Here is a 20,608-nt window from a genome sequence, read left to right on the forward strand (position 1 = left end):
CTTTTTTTCTCTCAAAAGAAAAAAAAAAAAATCAAGAACAAAACACCTCAGAACACTATTACCTGGGAGTTGCCTTCTTGACATGAGATCGTTTATCATCCAAAATACAATTTTTTAATGAAAATGTAGAAGATGTGGAATCATCTGTATATACTTTTAAAGTACTTGTTATATTCTCTAATTTAAATTCAGCAAGTTGCAGAGAAGGATCACGAACATCAATAAAGGAAGCCTGTGGAAGAGGAAAAACACATTTTATAACCCCCCCCCAAAAAAAAACTAAAGAATATCTTAAAACACGAATTACCACATTCCCTACTTCTAAACGGCACACTAATGGGGGAAAAAATTAACTTCAATTTAAAAGCTGATTTTCCATGACACTAACTGTAGTTTTGTTTTAAGGTAGAAAGATGGTGGGGGCCAGGTGGGGGCACACTTGGTTAAGCATTCACATTACAGTGTGCCAGGCTTGAGCCCCTGGTCCCCACCTGTAGGGGGAAAGCTTCAAAAGTGGTAAAGTAGGGATGCAGGCATCTGTCTCTCTCCCTCTCCCACCCCTCTCAATTTCTCTGTCTGTATCCAATAATAAATAAAAATACTTTTTAAAAAAGAAAGATGACTCATTTAAAAAGAGAAATAGGATTATTCTCACTCATCCTGAGAACCATATATTCTTGAATTTCAAATTTGGGGAACATTCCCCTCCAGCTTCTTCTTTTTTTTTTTTTTTTTTTTTTCAACCAGAGCACTACCCAATTGATTTATGATGGTGTTAGGGATTGAACCTAGGATCTTAGAATCTTGCTTACAGATGAAACTTGAGAAACAAGGACCGAAAAGGAGAAAACAGTAAATCTCAGACTGGGTGTAGTATATTGCACCAAGAAAAAGTACTTGCAGGAAAGAGTAAGGAGGAGATGGAGGGGGCCTTGAGATCATGGTATATGATGGTAAAGAAGAACCTAAGTTAACTGTACTCATTTGTCAACATTTGTATTGTTAAACACTGACACCACTCCAATAAAATAACTTGGAGAAAAATAGAAAAATGGTTTAAATTATTTTATTGTTAAAATAAAAATACCAATAATTAATTATTCTCAGAGAACAAATGCTTCCAAATACTCCTGAAATATTAACAACTGCTATTATATTTGTTTCTCTCTATAGGTTTCATCAAGTAACATTTTTTTCTGTTCATTCTCAACTTACCTGGTCAGGTCTTGGACTATATAATACCATTGTGAGGTAATCAGTTGAGAAGCTCATATTTACTGTTGTCTTAACCTGAGAGACTTCTGAATGTACTTCTACCACAGCAGCTGTCACTACAGTTGTTCCTTGAAAAAATTCAAGTTATTCAATGAGAAAAAAAAACAAGGAAAGGTAGAGCTATCATGAAGAGATAAGAAATTGTACTTTGTGACAACTTTCTGGTAAATCAATTATTTCCCTAATAAAACTATAAAAGAATGGTGGGGGAAGAAGAATCTTAACATAGATTTAACAGAAATGTTACAAAATCCTCCATTCCAAATTTTTTTTGGAATAAAGTATGATATGCCTAAGGTGTACATTAAATGGACTTATAACGCATATACAGCCATTTCTAATTCTTCTATATGTAATATAAAAGTATTACTATTTTTTTTAAATATTTATTTTATTTATTTATTCCCTTTTGTTGCCCTTGTTTTATTGTTGTAGTTATTGTTGTTGTCGTCGTTGTTGGATAGGACAGAGAGAAATGGAGAGAGGAGGGGAAGACAGAGAGGAGGAGAGAAAGATAGACACCTGCAGACCTGCTTCACCGCCTGTGAAGCGACTCCCCTGCAGGTGGGGAGCCGGGGTTCGAACCGGGATCCTTATGCCGGTCCTTGCGCTTTGCGCCACCTGCGCTTAACCCGCTGCGCTACAGCCCGACTCCCAAAAGTATTACTATTTTAATTGATGTAAAATATCTATCAGTAAAAAAGAAACAGATGTAAACAATTTAGTGAAATCTGATAAGTGCATGCTTCAATCACCAACATGTAAAATAAGATACTGAAGACTACTATAGATTTCCTTTAAACCCCTTTTTCATACAAGCTCCAATATCCTAATTATTAATCATTGTAGATTATCTTAATAAATTATAACTAGAGTAACATATATTGTATTCTTTCACATTTGGCTTCTGTAGTTAACATGTTTCTGAGATTAAGTCATATGACTGGGTCTCTATAGAGTAAATGATTCTGTAGATATAATTAGTATGAGCATGGTGGTCTGGGGGTGGCACAGTAAATAAAGCAATAGACCATCAAGCATAAAGTCCTGAGTTCAATCCCTGGAAGCACATGTACCAGAGTGATGTATGGTTCTTTGTCTCCTCCTATTTCTCTCACAAATAAATAAAATTTATTTATTATTTAAAAACTAGACCAAAAACCTAAAAAGAGAACTACATTAAACTTAAAATTGAACAAAATTGAAAGCATTTACTTTGAAAAGGGATGAGGATAAGTAGTTAAGACTACAACTACTGTATGGGGCACATAATGTTAACTGCCATATTCGTGTCAATCACAGCAATATTTGAGTCTCAGTTTTGTTTTTTTTGGTTTTTTTTTTTTTTTGTCAACATTGGGAACTTTAAGTATTTTTAACGTGTATAGTCTGATGAATATAATTTTCCAGGTAATTACATTTGAAACTTTTCACATGCTTATTGCCAATTTAAAGATTTTTTAAATTCTTAAACATTCAGAATATAAGAATATAATATGCTCAGATGCATATTTCATAAGTATGTTTACCAGTCTGGGGCTGGACTTTTCACAGTCTTGAAAGAATTTTTTGATGAGAAGTTAAAATTTTGACTGAAGTCTACTTTATAAAGGTTACTTTCATGAACAGTACCTTTTATCTACCATATAAATGTTTGGCTTTCCAATGGTATATAAAGATTAAAGAACACAGGTCCCAAGAAGGATTCAGAGGACCTAGTGGGAGTTGTATTGTTATATGGAAAAACTGGGAAATGTCATGCATGTACAAACTACTGTATTTACTTTCGAATGTAGAACAGTAATTCCCCAATAAAGAAATTTTTAAAAAGAAGAAGAAAAAGGAGGAGGAGGAGAAACGATAGCATCCAGCATATCCAGCATAGTGATGGCCAGGCTTGAACCATGGCCACACACTTGACATAGCAAAACATGTCTAGGTAAGCTAATTTACCAGTCCTAAAAAACAGTTTAGACTACCATTATAGGAATTAGAAAAAAGGGAAGAAAAAAAAAATTGAAAAAAAAATTGAAAGTAGAGAAGTAGGTATAACCAAAATAAATACCAAGAAATTTTGTTAAACAGGACTCAGAATTTTGATTCAGAGGGGAAAAAAAAATCAGCAGAACAACTAATAATAGACAATAAACCTTACCTTATGTAAAACCAAAAAAAAGTTAAATAAGAAAGGAGCAGTTTGTTATGGCCTAGAACAGGGGACTGAGAAAGGACTACTTTAAGAACATACCTCCAGCATGATGTACATCAGTAGTAGGCCCACTAGTAGCAGGACTAGGGTCTTTAATCCCAGCAGTTGAAGCACTAGTACTGACTTCATACCATATATTGCTATACAGTGTTTTAAAAATAATTGTAATGTCCTCTTGACTAAGAATGAACTGTTAAAAAATATATATATTTGTTTAACAATGCCAATTCATTTTATTTTTTTAATCAAAGAAAAATGATAGTTTCATTTCAATACTGTACAAAACTATTTTTTAACCCAATAGACATGTCTTCTGAGTATTCATAATATTGTAATAAAATAAATGACCATATGATCTTTAGAATCTTGTGAAATACAGGTCTAAATGAGACACCAATACATACTAGTTATCAATACCAATAAAGTTAAGAATAAATTCTTCTAAGTGTACCAATTAATCTAGAAATTAGTTGACAAATTAATCTAGAAACCACATAAAACTTTCATCTATACATATCTGTCTAGGTTGTATTTTTGTTAGTAACCACTTCAATTTATAAGGGCTGAACTAAAAGTACATAAATATGAACAATTAAAAATTAATGTTTTACATAAATTATTGACTTGAGCTTCACAAAAATCTGAAGGTTGAAAATAATCCTGACATTTTTTTTTTTTTTCCATATCCCACCCCCTCCCCCGATAGCTTTCCCATTCTCTATCCCTCTGGGAGCATGGACCCAGGGTCATTGAGGGTTGCAGAAGGTAGAAGGTCTGGCTTCTGTAATTGCTTCCTCGCTGAACATGGGCGTTGACTGGTCGGTCCATACTCCCAGTCTGCCTCTCTCTTTCCCTAGTAGGATGGGTCTCTGGGGAAGCTGAGCTCCAGGACACATTGGTGGTGTCTTCAATCCAGGGAAGTCTGGCCGGCATCCTGATGACACCTGGAACCTGGTGACTGAAAAGAGAGTTAACATACAAAGCCAAACAAATTGTTGAGCAATCATGGACCGAAAGCTTGGAAAAGTGGAGAGGAAGTATTAGGGAGGTACTCACTGCAAACTCTAGTATACTTCTGCTTTCTTACTTTGGTGCCATACTCCAAACTCAGTCAATTTCTGCTTTGCGTTTCTACTTCTTTTTTTTTTTTTTTTTTACATGCATAACATTCCCCAGATTCCCATTTAGCAATACCACCCCACTATTTCATTCATCATTTTTCATGGACCTGTATTCTCCCCACCCACCCACCCACCCCAGAGTCTTTTACTTTGGTGTAATACTCCAATTCCATTTCAGGTTTGACTTGTGTTTTCTTTTCTAATCTTGTTTTTCATTTTTTTTTATTGATCCTGATTTTTAAGAAGCAAATGATTAATTATGATGATTAAATCCACTTACTTTAAAAAACTAGCTTAGGGGAGTCGGGCGGTAGCGCAGCGGGTTAAACGCACATGGAGCAAGGCACAAGGACCGGCTCAAGGATCCTGGTTAGAGCCCCCGGCTCCCCACCTGCAGGGGAGTCACTTCACAGGCGGTGAAGCAGGTCTGCAGGTGTCTGTCTTTCTCTTCCCCTCTCTGTCTTCCCCTCCTCTCTCCATTTCTCTCTGTCCTATCCAACAAGGACGACATCAATAACTACAACAATAAAACAACAAGGGTGACAAGAGGGAAAAAAATAAAATAAATATTTTTTTAAAACTAGCTTAGGAGTTCACATATTGTAAATTTACCTTTAAATTATCAGTAATTTTCTCTTAACTAAGCCATACTATTTTTATGTATATGCTATACTTTATAGCAAAAAAGAAACCTGTTTTCAGACTATAATACGTCAGTCTACCCTGCAGATTTGTGAACATGCTAGTCTCCATAATCATGTGTGACTATACTGTACAATCAATCTCTTCACTCTCTCACTCAAAAAAACAGGTAGACATTCAACAATTTGTTTGGCTTTGTATGTTAACTCTCTTTTCAGCCACCAGGTTCCCTGGACAGACGATCCTACCAATGTGTCATGGAGCTCTGCTTTCCCAGAGACCCACCCTAATAGGGAAAGAGAGAGGCAGACTGGGAGTATGGATCGACCAGTCAACGCCCATGTTCAGTGGGGAAGCAATTACAGAAGCCAGACCTTGCACCTTCTGCATCCCACAACGACCCTGGGTCCATGTTCCCAGAGGGATAGAGAATGGGAAAGCTATTGGGGAGGGGATGGGATATGGAGATTGGGTGGCAGGAATTGTGTGGAGTTGCAGACCATATACAGATACCCAGAATGGCCAGGTCAATCAGACTGATATTGCAGTTTCTTTTACCCTGACATACTTGAATAGCTAGGAGATACTGCAGCCTATGACATCTTTAACCTTTCGGGAGTTAATTCACCATACTTGGGTCATTTAAAATAGTTTGTCCATTCAGATAGACAGAATCCCCAGAAGCTAAGCTTTCTCTAGTGCCACTGAACCTTCAGTGTTGTGGGTGTCAGGGTCAACTGAGCTAAGTGCATGACAAAGCAGATATACTGTCTAAGTGAACTATCCTAGTAGCTCCACCTAAGGAGTTTTTAATCCAAAAAACCTTAGGAGTATTATTTATACCAGTTTACTTTGATCACGTGTCAAATGTTGATATACTAATATATTGTTTCAGACTCAAATTCATGTATACCTTATTTATGCTACTTACATTTTTCACATATTCTTGGCATTTATAACTATCGTAAAAATGAAATAGCAAAATATTATGTTCATGTATATAGATTGAAATTAAATATTACTACTTCTAAACCACATCTTTCAATTGGTCCATGGATACCAAAGTCCACCTTAAACTCCTACTAAAGCTTTTCAGTTGATATTAAAGTTAATACTATACTCTTGCCAAAAACTGAGTGAAGACGTTGTAAAGAATACAGAAATCCCAGGAGTGATGATCTGTATCTCTTGAACATGTTCCAAGAATACTCCTCTACCCATGACCAGAGGAGAATAAAGATCATAAAGATCTTTTGTCTATACTCCCAGAGAGTAAAGAATAGGAAAATTTCTAAGGTGTGTGTGGGGGGGCACAGGGGGAGAGGGAATAATGGAACTCTGGTGGTGGGAACTGAATTGTATGCAATTGTACCACTCTTGTCCCACAATCTAATCAATCATTATTCTATCACTAATAAGAAAAAGAAAAGAAAATACAATATGAGATCAAACAGGTTTAAAAAAAAAAAAAGTTCCTAGAAGACAATGTGGCAGCTTATCTGTCAGTGTATCTCCACAATCTAACCTAATACTTAGATATTCAGGTGTTCGCTGAATGAATGGAAAACACTAAATAAATGAATAAACTAGTTACAGAGAGACAAAGGTACAGAGAGAGACCAGAGCACTGATTAGCTATGGCTTATGATGGTGCTAAGGGATTAAACCTGAGAACTCAGAGCCTCAGGTCTTTCTGCATAGCCATTATACTGTCTTCTCCAGCCCTATAGTCACTAATTTAACTCTGACCAAAGCAATGAACTTTTTTCTAGTCTCAAAATGCCTTATGTCCATAAGCAATATTTTTCAATCAATATGAGAAATCATAAGTGTAAAAGCATTACCTCCATAGGCTTTAGCTGAGCATTCACATTAAAGCAAGGAACTTCCTGATACCACTCCCAGGATAAATTTCTTTCAACAATCACTTCAAGATTTAATGGCAGTAGCAGGTCCAATACTTTGTCATAGTTCTCATCAATAAATTGAGTCCTATAAATAGAAGTAATTTAAATAAAATTTCAATTTAAGTCTGGGGCCAGCTGGTGATGCAAGAGGCTGAGTGTTCACATTACCATGCTCAAGGACCAAGTTTTAAGCCCTCCAGACACCACCTGCAGGGGGAGGTTCATGAGGGTGAGGCAGTGCTTTAAGTATTTCTTTCTGTCTCCATCTATGTCTCCCATTTCCCTTTGTCTAACTTAAAATGAAATCTTTCTTTTAAAACGTACCAAAAGTACACAAGTTGGATAATAGTTGCTTAAGCTGATAATCACTATTAAAAAAAAATCAGTAAACATTATGTAAAGCCTTCTTATAAAATTTTTTTAAAGTTTTTTTTACATTTATTTATTTTCTCTTGTTGCCTTTGTATCTTTATTATTGTTGTAGTTATTATCACTGTTGTCATTGATGTAGTCATTGTTGGATAGGACAGAGAGAAATGGAGAGAGGAGGGGAAGACACAGAGGGGGAGAGAAAGATAGACACCTGAAGACCTGCTTCACCGCCTGTGAAGCAACCCTTCTCCAGGTGGGGAGCCAGCGGCTCGAACCGGGATCCTTATGCTGGTCCTTGTGCTCTGCACCAAGTGCGCTTAACCTGCCGCGCTACTGCCCGACTCCCCTTATAAAAAATTTTAATTGACTAATTTAAATAGTCAACACAATACCATACCCTATAGTTATTTGAGAGGAAGCACAAAAACCTGGGTTTAAACTATAAGTCACCACATGGGAGCACCTACAATGGGGATCCTTCATGAGTGGTGGAACAGTGTTGTGGTGTCTCCCCTTCTCTTTCCCTCTCTATCCCTCTGTCTCTCACTCTCTAGAGCACCAGAAACAGTGAAGTCATGCCCAAGTAATAAGTACTGGTGGCAAAAAAAAAAAAAAAAAAACAAAGAGAGATATTCTGCTCTCATAAAATAAGATGTACTAATGTTAATGTTCATCTTATCTAAGCAAACAGATACAATGTATCTCTGAAAAGATTCAATGGTAACTTTTCAGACCAACAACATAATAGTAAAATTTGGTGAAACTATAAAACACCCTGAGTAGAAAAAAGAAAAAAAAAAAACTTGAACAGGAGAAAAACTGCTAAAACACAATCCAAATTCCAACTATAGTATAAAGCCATATAAAGTAGTCAAAAAACAGCATGATGCTAGAATAAAAACAGGCACACATTCTTAGAGGAGAACTGTGAGTCCAGAAATATACCCATACATATATAGTTAATTTAAAACAAAGGAATCAAAAGCATACAGTAGAGAAAGTCTCTTCAACAAACAATAGTGGGAAAACTGAAAAGCCACATACAAAAGAGTAAAATTAGATCATTATCTTACATAGTATATCACAGTCAATTCAAATGAATCAAAAGAATTGAAGGTCCAACAACAGCTTATCCAGCTTACCCAAGGAAACATTCACAAGTAACACCCAGGTTTAAGTCCCCCAGAAGTCACCTACAGCTAGAAAATTTCACCAGCACTATTTCAGTGCTGGTGCTTTTCCCCCCACCCTCCTACCTATCTCCCCTTTCCCTCACATTTTTTCTCTGTTCTATTAAATAAGATAAACTGAAAAATTAAAAAAAAAAATCAAAGGCAGTTCCTGAAAGCTTAAAATGTACATAAGAGGGAGTCGGGTGGTAGCACAGCGGTTTAAGCGCACATAGCACAAAGCCCAAGGACCAGTGAAGGATCCCAGTTTGAGCCCCAGGCTCCCCACCTGCAGGGGAGTCGCTTCACAGGCGGTGAAGCAGGTCTGCAGGTCTCTGTCTTTCTCTTCCCCCCTGTCATCCCCTCCTCTCTCCATTTCTCTCTGTCCTCTCTAACAACAACATCAATAACAACAATAATAACAATAACAAAAAAGGGTAAATAAGGGGAAAATAAATTTTTTTAAATGTACATAAGTAAACAAACTGTAAGTTCAAGATCTCAATCCTATAGATAGATGGCTTTACAAATCTGACTAGTTACAAGGGAAGCAAAGCAACAATAAGCAAATAGGACAACATAAACCTAAAACAAAATTATAATGAAAAAAAACCACAAAGTTGAAAAAGCAACTACTGAATGGAAGGTATTTTTAATGCACATTTCAATGAATATATGTGTAAAAAATATATAGGACCCATAAAAGTCAACAACAGTAAGCCAAACTGTCAACTAATGAACAGAGCCAATAATTAACATTTCTCCCCAGAAGACAGAGATGATGAAAAGACACAAAAAAAATGTGTTCACCATCACCTATCACTAGGAAAATACAAGTCAAAATCATGAGATTCCACCTTACACTTTGGATAATGGTCCATAACAAAACAATAAATTATTTAAATTATGTGGAGATAAAGAAGCCCTGCCCCATGCTGTTGGTGGGAATGTAAATTGGTGCTGCCATTAAGTAAAATTGTTAAGTTCCTCAAAAATTTAAAAATGCATCTACTATAATATTCAGCTATTCAGTTTCATGGGATCTATCAAAAGAATAACAAAACAATAATTTGAAAAATACATGCACCTGTGTGCTCACCATAGCACTATCCAAGATAGAAAATGAGAGGGAAACAACATACAGGTGCACTCACTGATAACGTAGTAAAAGAAACTGTGGTATACACACAATGGAATACCATTGAACATTAAAAAGTACTGGAATTTCTCATTTGTTACAATATGGATGGAACTTGAATAAATTATCCACAGTAAAATAAGTCAAAAAGAGAAAGACATACCCAATATGATGGAATATAAAGAAATATAATGGGGAAGGGGAAGGTGGTGTTTGAATGCACATGTTATAATGCACAAGGACCCAGGTTAGAGTCCCTGGTCCCCACCTGCTGTGGGAAAGCTTTTCAAGTGAAGTACTGGTACAGGTGTCTGTCTGTCTTCCCTTCCCTCTCAATTTCAGAATGTCTCTATGCAATAAGTAAATAAGACAATAAAAAATATTTTTAAAAATGTAATGTGGAATAGAGAAAAAGTAAATACACTTTGAAGCCTTGTGTTTCAAATATAAAAGTATTAGAGAAGATGGAGTGGTAAATAGTAAAGAGACCTATGCTAAGGTGTATTCTGTTGTCCAGGGGTGAAGCTACAGTGCTTTTACTTGTACAGTGTTATAAGCCACTATTACTGCAATAAAAAAATTCATAGTCATCAATAAAGTAAAATCTCATTGTGAACAAAACACTCTATACACCAAAAACCTTAATGTAAAACATTAGGAAAACATTGATTTCTACACATATTTACTAAAAAAACTTACCTGTACAGTCGCATTTCACTCAATTTAATCGTTATCAAATCAATAATGGGTGGCAGTTTGCTTTTGCTCTCTATTATATAGAATTTATTTGTCATTGTGATTAGCCCAAAATCAGCAACAAAAACATTTTCAGAAACTGGGGATTGTGGAATAAACACAACTGGGGCTTTGATATTAACGTCCAGTGCCATTCGGGAACTCCTCTGTGCCAGTTCTTTTACACCAGTTGCAGCCATTCCTGCAGCCTGCACAGTTGCTTCAGCCAAGGCATTTTTAACAGCCTGGAAATTGTCAATAAAAGCCTACAAAATGAAAGATTTATTGAGTACTTATAACTATTAGCACTTATAACTAGCTCCATAAGAAAAAGTGACATAATCAAATTTATAGAGTCTGTCTATATCCAATCTTAATTTTCTACAGTGAAAATTAAGAAAAGTGTAAAACTATAAAAATTTGGTTCTAAGCAGCATACAAATAAAAAACGTATGGTAAGCTCAAAATAATTTAAAAGCAAAGTTTACTTAGAATCAACCAATTTATGCAGCAAAACATACGCAGTATTTAAAACCTGGTAGTGGCATGATAAAGACAGTATGGCAAAGAAACTATGAAACTATGAAGAGCAGAAACAGAATTCAAACATTATGGGTAGTTTTATATAAAGATAAAGTTTAAACCCCATATAGTCTCAAATTCACAGAATCATAATACAACATAAAATACAGTTTTGTTTAAAATAAAATAGGGGCCAGACGATGGTGCACTTGATTGAGCACATACATTACCGTGCACAAAGACCTGGGCTCTAGAACCTAGTCTCCACCTGGAGAAAGAAGTTTCACAAGCAGTGAAGCAGTGCTGCAGGTGTCTCTCTCACTCCTAAATCTTCCCTTTCCCTCTAACTTTTCTCTCTATATCCAAAATAAAATAATTAATTTTAAAAAATTAAGGCTAAAAAGGGCTTCAATTATCTTTTAGAGGATGAGGTCTGGTAAAACTGAAACAGATCGATGTATAAAAATGAAGAATACATATAATATATATAAATTATATATATAAATATATACACAAATTATATAATACACTGTCAATGTCAGCACTTTTTCAATTTAAAGTGAAAATGATGGTCTATAAAATAAAGTTCAGACATGACAAAGTATGAAAAATCAAGAAAACAGAAATCAAGAATGGCATTACTGGAGGCCAGGAAGTGGTGCACCTGGTTAGGTACACACATTACCATGTGCAAAGACCCAGGTTCTAGACTCTAGTTTCCACCCACAGGGGGAAGCTTCACAAGTAGTGAAGCACTACTCCTCGTTTCTGTCTTTCTTCCCTCTCAATTTCTCTGTCCTATCAAGAATAAGTAAAAAATAGTTAAAAAAAAGAATGGAGTTGTTTTTCATTGTTTAGACATAGCGCAATTTCCAACAATATGAACTAAAACTTTATTAACTTACCAATATAGAATAGAGGAATTTTGTAACAAAAACTACTTCAATGCAGCCAACAGTTAAATTAAGTTGAACATCAACTGCATTCATATTTGTGTACGCAGAACCAGCAGTTGCATCCACATAAGAAATCATCTTGAAACTGAAAACTTCTTTTCCAGTGATATAGAGAGCCTAAATCACAGAATATTCATTTCTCAATTTCCATTTTTGAAATGATGTCTGAAGTACAAAAATAATAGTAAAAGTAAAACATGCCAACAAAAACCCTTCAGTTATTAAAGCCCAAGGCAAAAATTATGTCTTTTTATTTATTTTCCCTTTTGTTGCCCTTTATTATTATTATTATTGTTATCATTATTAGATAGGACAGAGAGAAATGGAGAGAGGAGGGGAAGACAGAGAGGGAGAGAGAAAAGACACTGACAGACCTGCTTCACCACCTGTGAAGCAACACCACAGCTGGGTGTTGCTGGGATGGGGAGCCGGGGCCTCGAACCGGGATCCTTATGTCAATCCTTGCACTTCACGCCACGTGTACTTAACCCACTGTGCTACCACCCGACTACCCAAATTTACATCTTTTATTAGAATTTATGTCATAGTATTTTTCAAACTGGTGGTAATTGCTGCCTTTATAGGTCATGAAGTCATTTCAGTACTTCCAGTTGTTTTATAGGTTCTTCAAGAGTCTCCTAATATTACTACACTTGCAGTAATATTCCTATTAGCATTACTATTAGTTTGTGGACAGTTATCTCTGTTGCAGATCAAGAAACAGCTACAGCAGCTTAAAATCTCAAGCTCTGCAATACTAACAGAGACATCAGTAGAATGAAATGTTAAAAAAATATATTTTGGATTAACCTGTCAACATCAATGTCCAGCAGAGAAGCAACTACAGAAGCCAGAGCTTCCACCTTCTGCATCCCATAATGATCCTGGGCCCATGCTCCCAGAGGGATAAAGAATAGGAAAACTTCCCATGGAGGGCATGGGATACAGATCCCTGGTGGTGGGAATTGTGTGAAATTGTACCCCTTATCCCACGGCCGTGTCAATCATTACTGAATAAGTAATAAAAATATTTTGGAAGATGTATAGACTACTAAAAGCTTTTTTTCTATTGGGGGGGGATTAATGGTTTACTGTAAACACAGTTGTTGGTACATGTATAACATTTCTCATTTTTCTGTGAAATACTCTCATCCCCAGCCTAGGTCTTCCTCCACCATCATGCACCAGGACCTGAAAGCTCATCCCCACATACCCCACACACCAGAGTCCTTTACTTTGGTGTAACAATCCAAATCCAGTCCAAGTTCTATTTTGTGTTTCCTCAGTTTTTATTTTTCAGTCAAGACGAGTATGGGCTGATCTTACTCAAAAACAGAAGTTGAGAAAGAAGAATGGAAAGGCAAATGCAAAGCAGAAATTCACAGAGTTTGGAGTATTGTACCAAAGCAAAAAACTCTGGGGGTGGGTTGGGGAGGGTAGATTATCAGCTCTACTATAGGGGGTACGGAAGGGACACAGACCTTACGTGGTGAGAATGGTGTTAATATACACTCAGATTAACTTACAGTATTATAAGTCACTATTTAATTAGTAAGGGGAAAAACAGATTGAATGTCTGAAACTTTTTGATGCACAGACCCCAGTTCTGAGTATATATTCTTTCAGTCTAAGCTCTTAAAGTTTCAAATTGGTAACCTGATTTTGAAATTTAACAGTGGGCTTAAATTGTTAATACATTTCTAATAATGACTTTTTTGGGGAAATATTAAATCACCTATGATCTTAGACCACAGAGACCAAAAGCAACTGGTCTTGTCAGTATATAAAATAGCTATTTGTATTTAGTACTAAATGATATAAATTATAGTAAAGACTTGTATGGTACAGTAAATCTAATGATAAGATTTTTCAAAGTAAATTAAATTTTCAACTAACATTTAAATAACAAATATTTCCTTCTTAAACTCTAAGACAGCAGGAACCTTCCCATTCTCTATAAAACAAGTATTTCTCCCAGTCCTGGACCCTCTGGGGCATGGCTCATGACTTCACACTTCTCTTGATAAAATACCATTTGACACTGCATCTGCTGAGCTCAACCAAATCAATGCAAGCAAGCAGTACCACCTTGACATGTTTCACTTCGGACTGTATCCACAGATGACAGGCCTGCAATGTCAACCCATCACTTCCAGTACTCTGGTGAGACCTTTCCTAGTTCACAGGACTCCTTGATTCCATTTTGGTTAGTACACTTCCTAACAAAACCACAGAACCTAGATATATACCACGGCCCATGAGACAGAGCACGTGTATCCATCATAAATAAGGGGAAATTATATACCTTAAAGTAAAAGTGCACAATAGTTTGCAGTGAATCAATAAGTACAGCAAGCAAGTAGAAAGACCTAAAAATAGAGGGTCAGGCAGTAGTGCAGGGGGTTAAGCACACATGGCATGAAGCATAAGGACCGGCATAAGGATCCTGGTTAAAGCCCCTAACTTCCTAGCTACAGGGGGGGGGGGGGCAGCTTCACAAGCAATGAAGCAAGTCTGCAAGTCTGCAGGTGTTTTTCTCTCCCTATTTTCCCCTCCTCTATTCATTTCTGTCTTACCCAACAACAACATCAAAAACAACAACAATAACCACAACAAAATAAAACAAGGGCAACAAAAGGGGAAAAAAGTGGCCTCCAGGAGGAGTGGATTCATGTTGCAGGCACCGAGCCCCTCAATAACCATGGAGACAAAAAAAAAAATTGACACTATAAAGTACTTTATCAAATAGTTTCTACTTAGACCTAGATACCTCCTCACCTAGTTCTTATTTCACTTCCCTCAACCACTCACCTTGTCAGATAAAGTAAGGACCACAGAAGCTGGATAAGGGCAAGAAACCAGCACACTTTAATGATGGCTCGCTTGGGTCACTACTAGGCCACCCAAAGTAATTCCCACATAGATATGATGGGCCTACACCTCTAACAGATCCCTCTCTCTACCATCGATGGTCATCTCCATCAGGAACAGCATTGTGGACCCTCTTGTAGGCATCTACAGGACGTTGTCCTCAACATGGAATAATAATAGTAGGGGCTGCCCCACTCTCCGAAGGGAGACTTGGTCAACCTACTTTGCCACTTGAGGATGACTGGTCCTGAAATAAGTGCAGCCTAGAATGTCCCTAGCTATTATCATGAAATGTGAGCTCCATTACTCTATAGGGATGCAGAGATTACACAAGTTCCTGTGTTGAATATGGGCCCCGATCAGATCAGTGAGGTTTACAGCTAATGGTATTTATATACTTTTCCCATATTTGGGACCTACTCCTTCCCTGATCCAGCTTTCCAGTCCTATTTCGAATTCTGATACCATATCCCCAGACAATACCTTTAGCCCACATGCATGTTAGCTTTCAGGCTCAGGCAATAATTTAAGTAAAGTCATGGGCCCCTTGGAATATACTTAAAATAGACTTTCTAGCTTTTTCCAAAATGGAGACCCCAAATCTCATCTATATTCTTAAGTAATCTGTTCTGCTTTATATCTTAATGCTTTTCAGCCACCAAATTGCAGAAGCTATTATGACACCAACCTGACTTCCCTAGGCATATGACCTCACCAATGTGTCCTAGAATCGCACCTCTCTAGAGCCCTTCCCCACTAGGGAAAAGATAGAGGCTGGGAGTATGGATCAATATGCCAACATCCAAGACCAGTGGAGAAGCCAGTACAGAAGCCAGAACTTTCAGCTTCTGCACTCCATAATTATACTGAGTCCATGCTCCCAGAGGGATAAAGAATAGGAAAGCTTCCAACAGAAGGGATGGGATATGGAACTCTGGTGATGGAAATTGTGTGGAATTGTACCCCTCTTATCAAACGGACTTGTTAATCATTACTAAATCAATAAAATAAAATAATAAATAAAATGGAAAATCATACAGTAGAAAATATTTACAAATCATGTATTTCATAAGGACTTTATATATAGATTTTGTATCAAAAAATTCAAGAAAAAATGGTTAGAAAAAAAGCATATATAAAGTAACAAATGTTTTCTTTTTTCAATAACATATAAAAAGAGATTATGTACCATAACCATGGAATTTATTTCAAGAATTCCAACTTAGCTTAATGTGAAAATTAAAAATTTAATATATCATAAGTATTTGTTTGCTAGGACTGCCATAACAAAGTAATACAGACTAAGTTATTTAAACAAAAGAAACAAAGGGAAGTCTGGTCAGCATCATGCTAGCATCTGGAACCTGGTGGTTGACAAGAGAGAGAACAAACAAAGACAAACAATTTGTTGATCAATCATGGACCTAAGGGCTGGAATAGTGCAGATGAAGAGTTGGGGGTGGGGGGTTCTCCATTTTGTAGATAGCTAGTAGGCATATTTTAGTTAAATTCCAAAGGGCCTGTGGCTATACTAGGTTTTTTCCCCCCTTTTTCTTTTTTCCTGAGCCTGAAATCTGATATGCTGGTGGATCCAATTTATTGTCTGAGGAGATGATGTCATAGCTGGAAAAAGGACCAGAAAGCTGGATCACAGAGGAGAATAGCAGAGTTCTGGTGGTGGGAATTGTGCAAAGTTGTAACCCTCTTATCCTATGGTTTAGTCAATGTTTACTTTTTATAAATAAAAAATTAAAAAAAAAATAACATATTCAGTTACATGTAAGAAACTCACTTTAAATGCAAGCATAAAAAGAAGAATATTAAAAGATACACCAGGCAAATAAGAATTTATGTTATCCAGGAGGTGGTGCAGTAGATAAAGCATTGGACTTTCAACTATGATGTCCTGAGTTCAACCCCTAGCAGTGCATGTACCAAAGTGATGTCTGGTTCTTCCTTAACTTCTTTACTTCTCATTAATAAAAAAGTAAAATCTTTTTAAAAAATTGGATAGGCTATATTACTGGCAGCATAAATGTCAGAATAAAGACATAACATAGATAAAATCACTATATAATCATAAAGGCATTTCAACAAGTGAAAATGCTTTATAAAAATCCTTTATAGAGGCTGAGGCATACCCTGTAAAGCATACACATTTGTCATGCACTAGTTCAAGCCCTTGCTGCTGCCCCCCCCCACTCCCCTGTGGAATGGGAAGATTCACAAATAGTGGCACAGTGCTGTGTCTCTCCTCTCTCTGTCTCTTTCGTCCTCTATCAAAAAATAAAAGGAGAAAACATGGCCACTAGGAGTGGTGGAGTTTTTGTGTAGGCACCAAGTTCCAGTGATAACCCTGGTGGGGATTTTTAATATTTTAATTTTCAATATTTAATTCAAACCAAGAGTGAATGTTAAAGAATATTCATATAAATAACTATTAGTCAATAAAAATGAATTCATACTTTCTGAAAGGTTTATATAAGAGAAAGAGATAAAGATAACCAGAAGATCACCCTCACATGTAAAGTGACAGATATAAAACTCAGGACTTTAAAGAAGCAAGTCTCGTGCTCAACCATTGACACATCTCTCTAAATGAAGATTCATACCTTTTTATACACAGCTGTTATATCAGAATCCAAAACAACTATATTCCTTAGCTTTGCATTTACTTGAGTTACTGAAGGCCTCATAACCACCTCAGAATCAAGTCCTAAAAGAATAAAAAGGTAAGTAAATATCTACTCTTTCATATTATAATTCTGAATTATTTTTCTGAAATATTACCTTCAATCTTAATTTCAGAAATATTATGTTTCTGGTCTTGAATAAAAATCTGTAAGCATGATAATTCTGCTAGAATCTGCAAGTTAATAATATCTTCTTTCTTGGACGGCTTTAAAGCTGCAAATAAGAGCACATTATAAAATATAGAAAAATTTTAGTAGAACTTCATTAAACTTACTTCAACAAACTAGAAATATTACAACAAATACCACCACTGGAAAAAAAAACAAAAAACCTATATGCAGTTCAACTGAAAGCACAAGAGATGCCTAATGAATAGGAATTCTAAAAAAGCATTAAAATCTAGTGAAAACAAAGTCAAACAAAAGCAATAAAATAGATATACATCTGAAACTAAGAATTAAAATTAAAACTATAAATACTTTGAGCCACTAAGTACAGTAAGATGTTATCAAATTTGTTAACTCTTCACTGTTTAAAAAGTACTAAATTTAAAGTACATTTTGATATTCAAATTTTGTTCAATTTTTCTAATTAAAATTTTTTATTTTTTATTATATTTATTTATTAGACACAGCCAGAAATCAAAAGGAAGGGGGAGATGGAGAGGGAGAGAGACACCGGCAACCTTGCTTCACCACTCACAAAGCTTTTCTCCTGCAGGTGGGGACTAGGGACTTGAACCCAGGTCATTGAGCATTGTAACATATGCACTCAACCAATGAAAATGTTTTAAATACACAACTTTAATATATGTTAATTGAATCTGCCTAAATTTCAATTAAAATAAATTATATAAAAAACATGTTTTAAATGTAGTAACCATTTAACTATAAATTTCAAAGATTAACCTGGTACATACTAAATCTAGATATTAATCTAGTTAATAGGATACTGAAGTTAACCTGTAGAGTACCAACACTGCAGTGCTAAAATTGATCAATATACTTGGTTAAAAAATAAAACTGGAGTTGAAATCTAAGCATACCTATTTTTTTAAGAACATCTCCTTTGTCTTCGGTTTCCCCAACATATACTGATGTTGATTCTTCCAATTGTGGAAAAATATTATTAAAATAATTCATTGTATTCAAAAGTGCCTCAGTATGTAGATGAATATCCAAAGAGGAAAAATTTACCTAAGGGAAACAGCTAATTTTAGTAGTACATCAATAAATATTTGTTTGCCTAGCCTGTATAATACATTACTCATTGTGGTGTAAAGCATACAATTTATAATATCCCACTTTTATATTGAAGATCTTAAAGTTCTAGCTATAAAATTTCTACAGTGTAATCATTAACTAATAATGAACTATGAATTAGTCATACCTTGATCAGTTGCATGACATTGTTATATGTACTTTTTAAGTTGGGTGCATCTTTTTCAGTCTATCCAAAGAAATAAAAAAAACCCATCAGATTATTTTATTTTACATAGTTATATATGATCTTAATATATACTTACATAATAGTCTATTTTATATATGCCAACACATATACATATGTAATTCACACACACAGAGATTACCAAAACAGACAACTTCAATGGGATGAAATCTGTTAAATGTGGGACTAACACAACAAGTGTGTGTGTTTGTGTGGGTTTCTCATACAAAACAGCAAATGCTATATATATTATTAGTATTACTATTAAAAGTAGAAATTTAGGTTTTATGAAGGAGAAAAATTGTTCCTTTCATGAGCAATTCTGCATAACCCTTTCAAATATGTGAAAATAAAATTATTTTCAAATGTTACAGAATTTTCCAAGTGTCTAAATACTGTTAGCTTTAGATCTACAAAATTTTGTAACACAAAAATCTGTTTAATGAATAAAACCCCCAAATTTCTGTAGTAATAATGAAAGTAGTCTTAAAAGTGATAAAGTGCCCTTTTAGCATTATTCTTGTATCATTTTAAAAATAATGTATCACTTAAGTAAAAAAAAAAATAGGTCACTGAAAATATGAAATAAATCATAAGCAAGTTACAGCAAATATACAAACTTTATACATGATAAAATGAACATCTAAATAAAAAGGAAGTAGAATGGGGTCACCAATGCCAGGAAAATAACTAGCTTCAAACAATGGGAAATTTAAGTGACAGCCTCATCCTGCATCCTACCTTACAGTATAGTCCATCAAAGTTATCAAAGTTCTTTCTTTTTGAAAGCATGGTGAGGAAATAAAAGTAAAACTGCAGGTAATTTCCACTAATGATGTACATTTCTTCTTCCATTTTGGGAGGATGAACTGGGGCCTTATCACTCTGGTCTGACTTTTTCAGATACAGAGACCACTAAATTTTACTAGGTGAATTATCTGCTGGCCCCAGACTTATTTTAAAAAAATGAAATTAGGGGGTTGGGTGGTAGTGCAGCGGGTTAAGCGCACATGGCACAAAGTGCAAGAACCACCGCAATGATCCCGGTTTGAGCCCCCGGCTCCTTACAGGGAAGTCGCTTCACAGGTGGTGAAACAGGTCTGCAGGTGTCTGTCTTTCTCTCCCCAATTTCCCCATCTCTCTCCATTTCTCTCTCTCCTATCCAACAACAACGACATCAAGGACAACAACGATAAAAACAAGGGCAACAAAAGGGAAAAAAAATAGCTTCCAGGAGCAGTGGATTCGTGGTACAGACACCGAGCCCCAGATATAACCCTGGGGGCAAAAAGAAAAAAGGAAAAAAAAAAAGAAATTAAAAAGATTCACTTATTAGAGTGAGAAGGAAAAAAAGACAAGGAACAGGGAGCCACAGTTTCATTCTGGCAAATGTGATACCAAGGTTTGACCATGAGCATTCAAAGCTTTATCCACTGTGTCACTTCCCAACAACCTGTAGGTTGTAGGCTTCTTCTTAGTCTGCTGTATGAAATGTCTATAAACCACAACTGTTCCCCTTTTTCATTTCTTTTTTTTTTAAAGCCAAGGTTT

At 35.7% G+C, this 20,608-nt stretch overlaps 1 protein-coding gene across 4 annotated transcripts in view; it reads right to left on the minus strand.

Annotated features, from left to right (window-relative positions):
- The window catches only part of VPS13A (vacuolar protein sorting 13 homolog A), a 180,260-nt gene that overhangs the window by 98,296 nt on the left and 61,356 nt on the right, over positions 1–20,608 (minus strand). For all 4 annotated transcript variants that reach the window (XM_060199542.1, XM_007516120.3, XM_007516122.3 and 1 more), the window contains 10 exons: positions 19,001–19,060; positions 18,657–18,807; positions 17,708–17,824; positions 17,530–17,633; positions 11,996–12,163; positions 10,533–10,834; positions 7,092–7,239; positions 3,524–3,674; positions 1,216–1,343; positions 63–232 (listed from right to left, as the gene is read on the minus strand). In XM_060199542.1, coding sequence (XP_060055525.1) covers positions 63–232; positions 1,216–1,343; positions 3,524–3,674; positions 7,092–7,239; positions 10,533–10,834; positions 11,996–12,163; positions 17,530–17,633; positions 17,708–17,824; positions 18,657–18,807; positions 19,001–19,060 — 1,499 coding nt within the window. The remainder of the gene's footprint in view (positions 1–62; positions 233–1,215; positions 1,344–3,523; positions 3,675–7,091; positions 7,240–10,532; positions 10,835–11,995; positions 12,164–17,529; positions 17,634–17,707; positions 17,825–18,656; positions 18,808–19,000; positions 19,061–20,608) is intronic.

This window comes from Erinaceus europaeus, chromosome 10, assembly GCF_950295315.1.
Source record: "Erinaceus europaeus chromosome 10, mEriEur2.1, whole genome shotgun sequence".
Lineage (NCBI taxonomy): Eukaryota > Metazoa > Chordata > Mammalia > Eulipotyphla > Erinaceidae > Erinaceus > Erinaceus europaeus.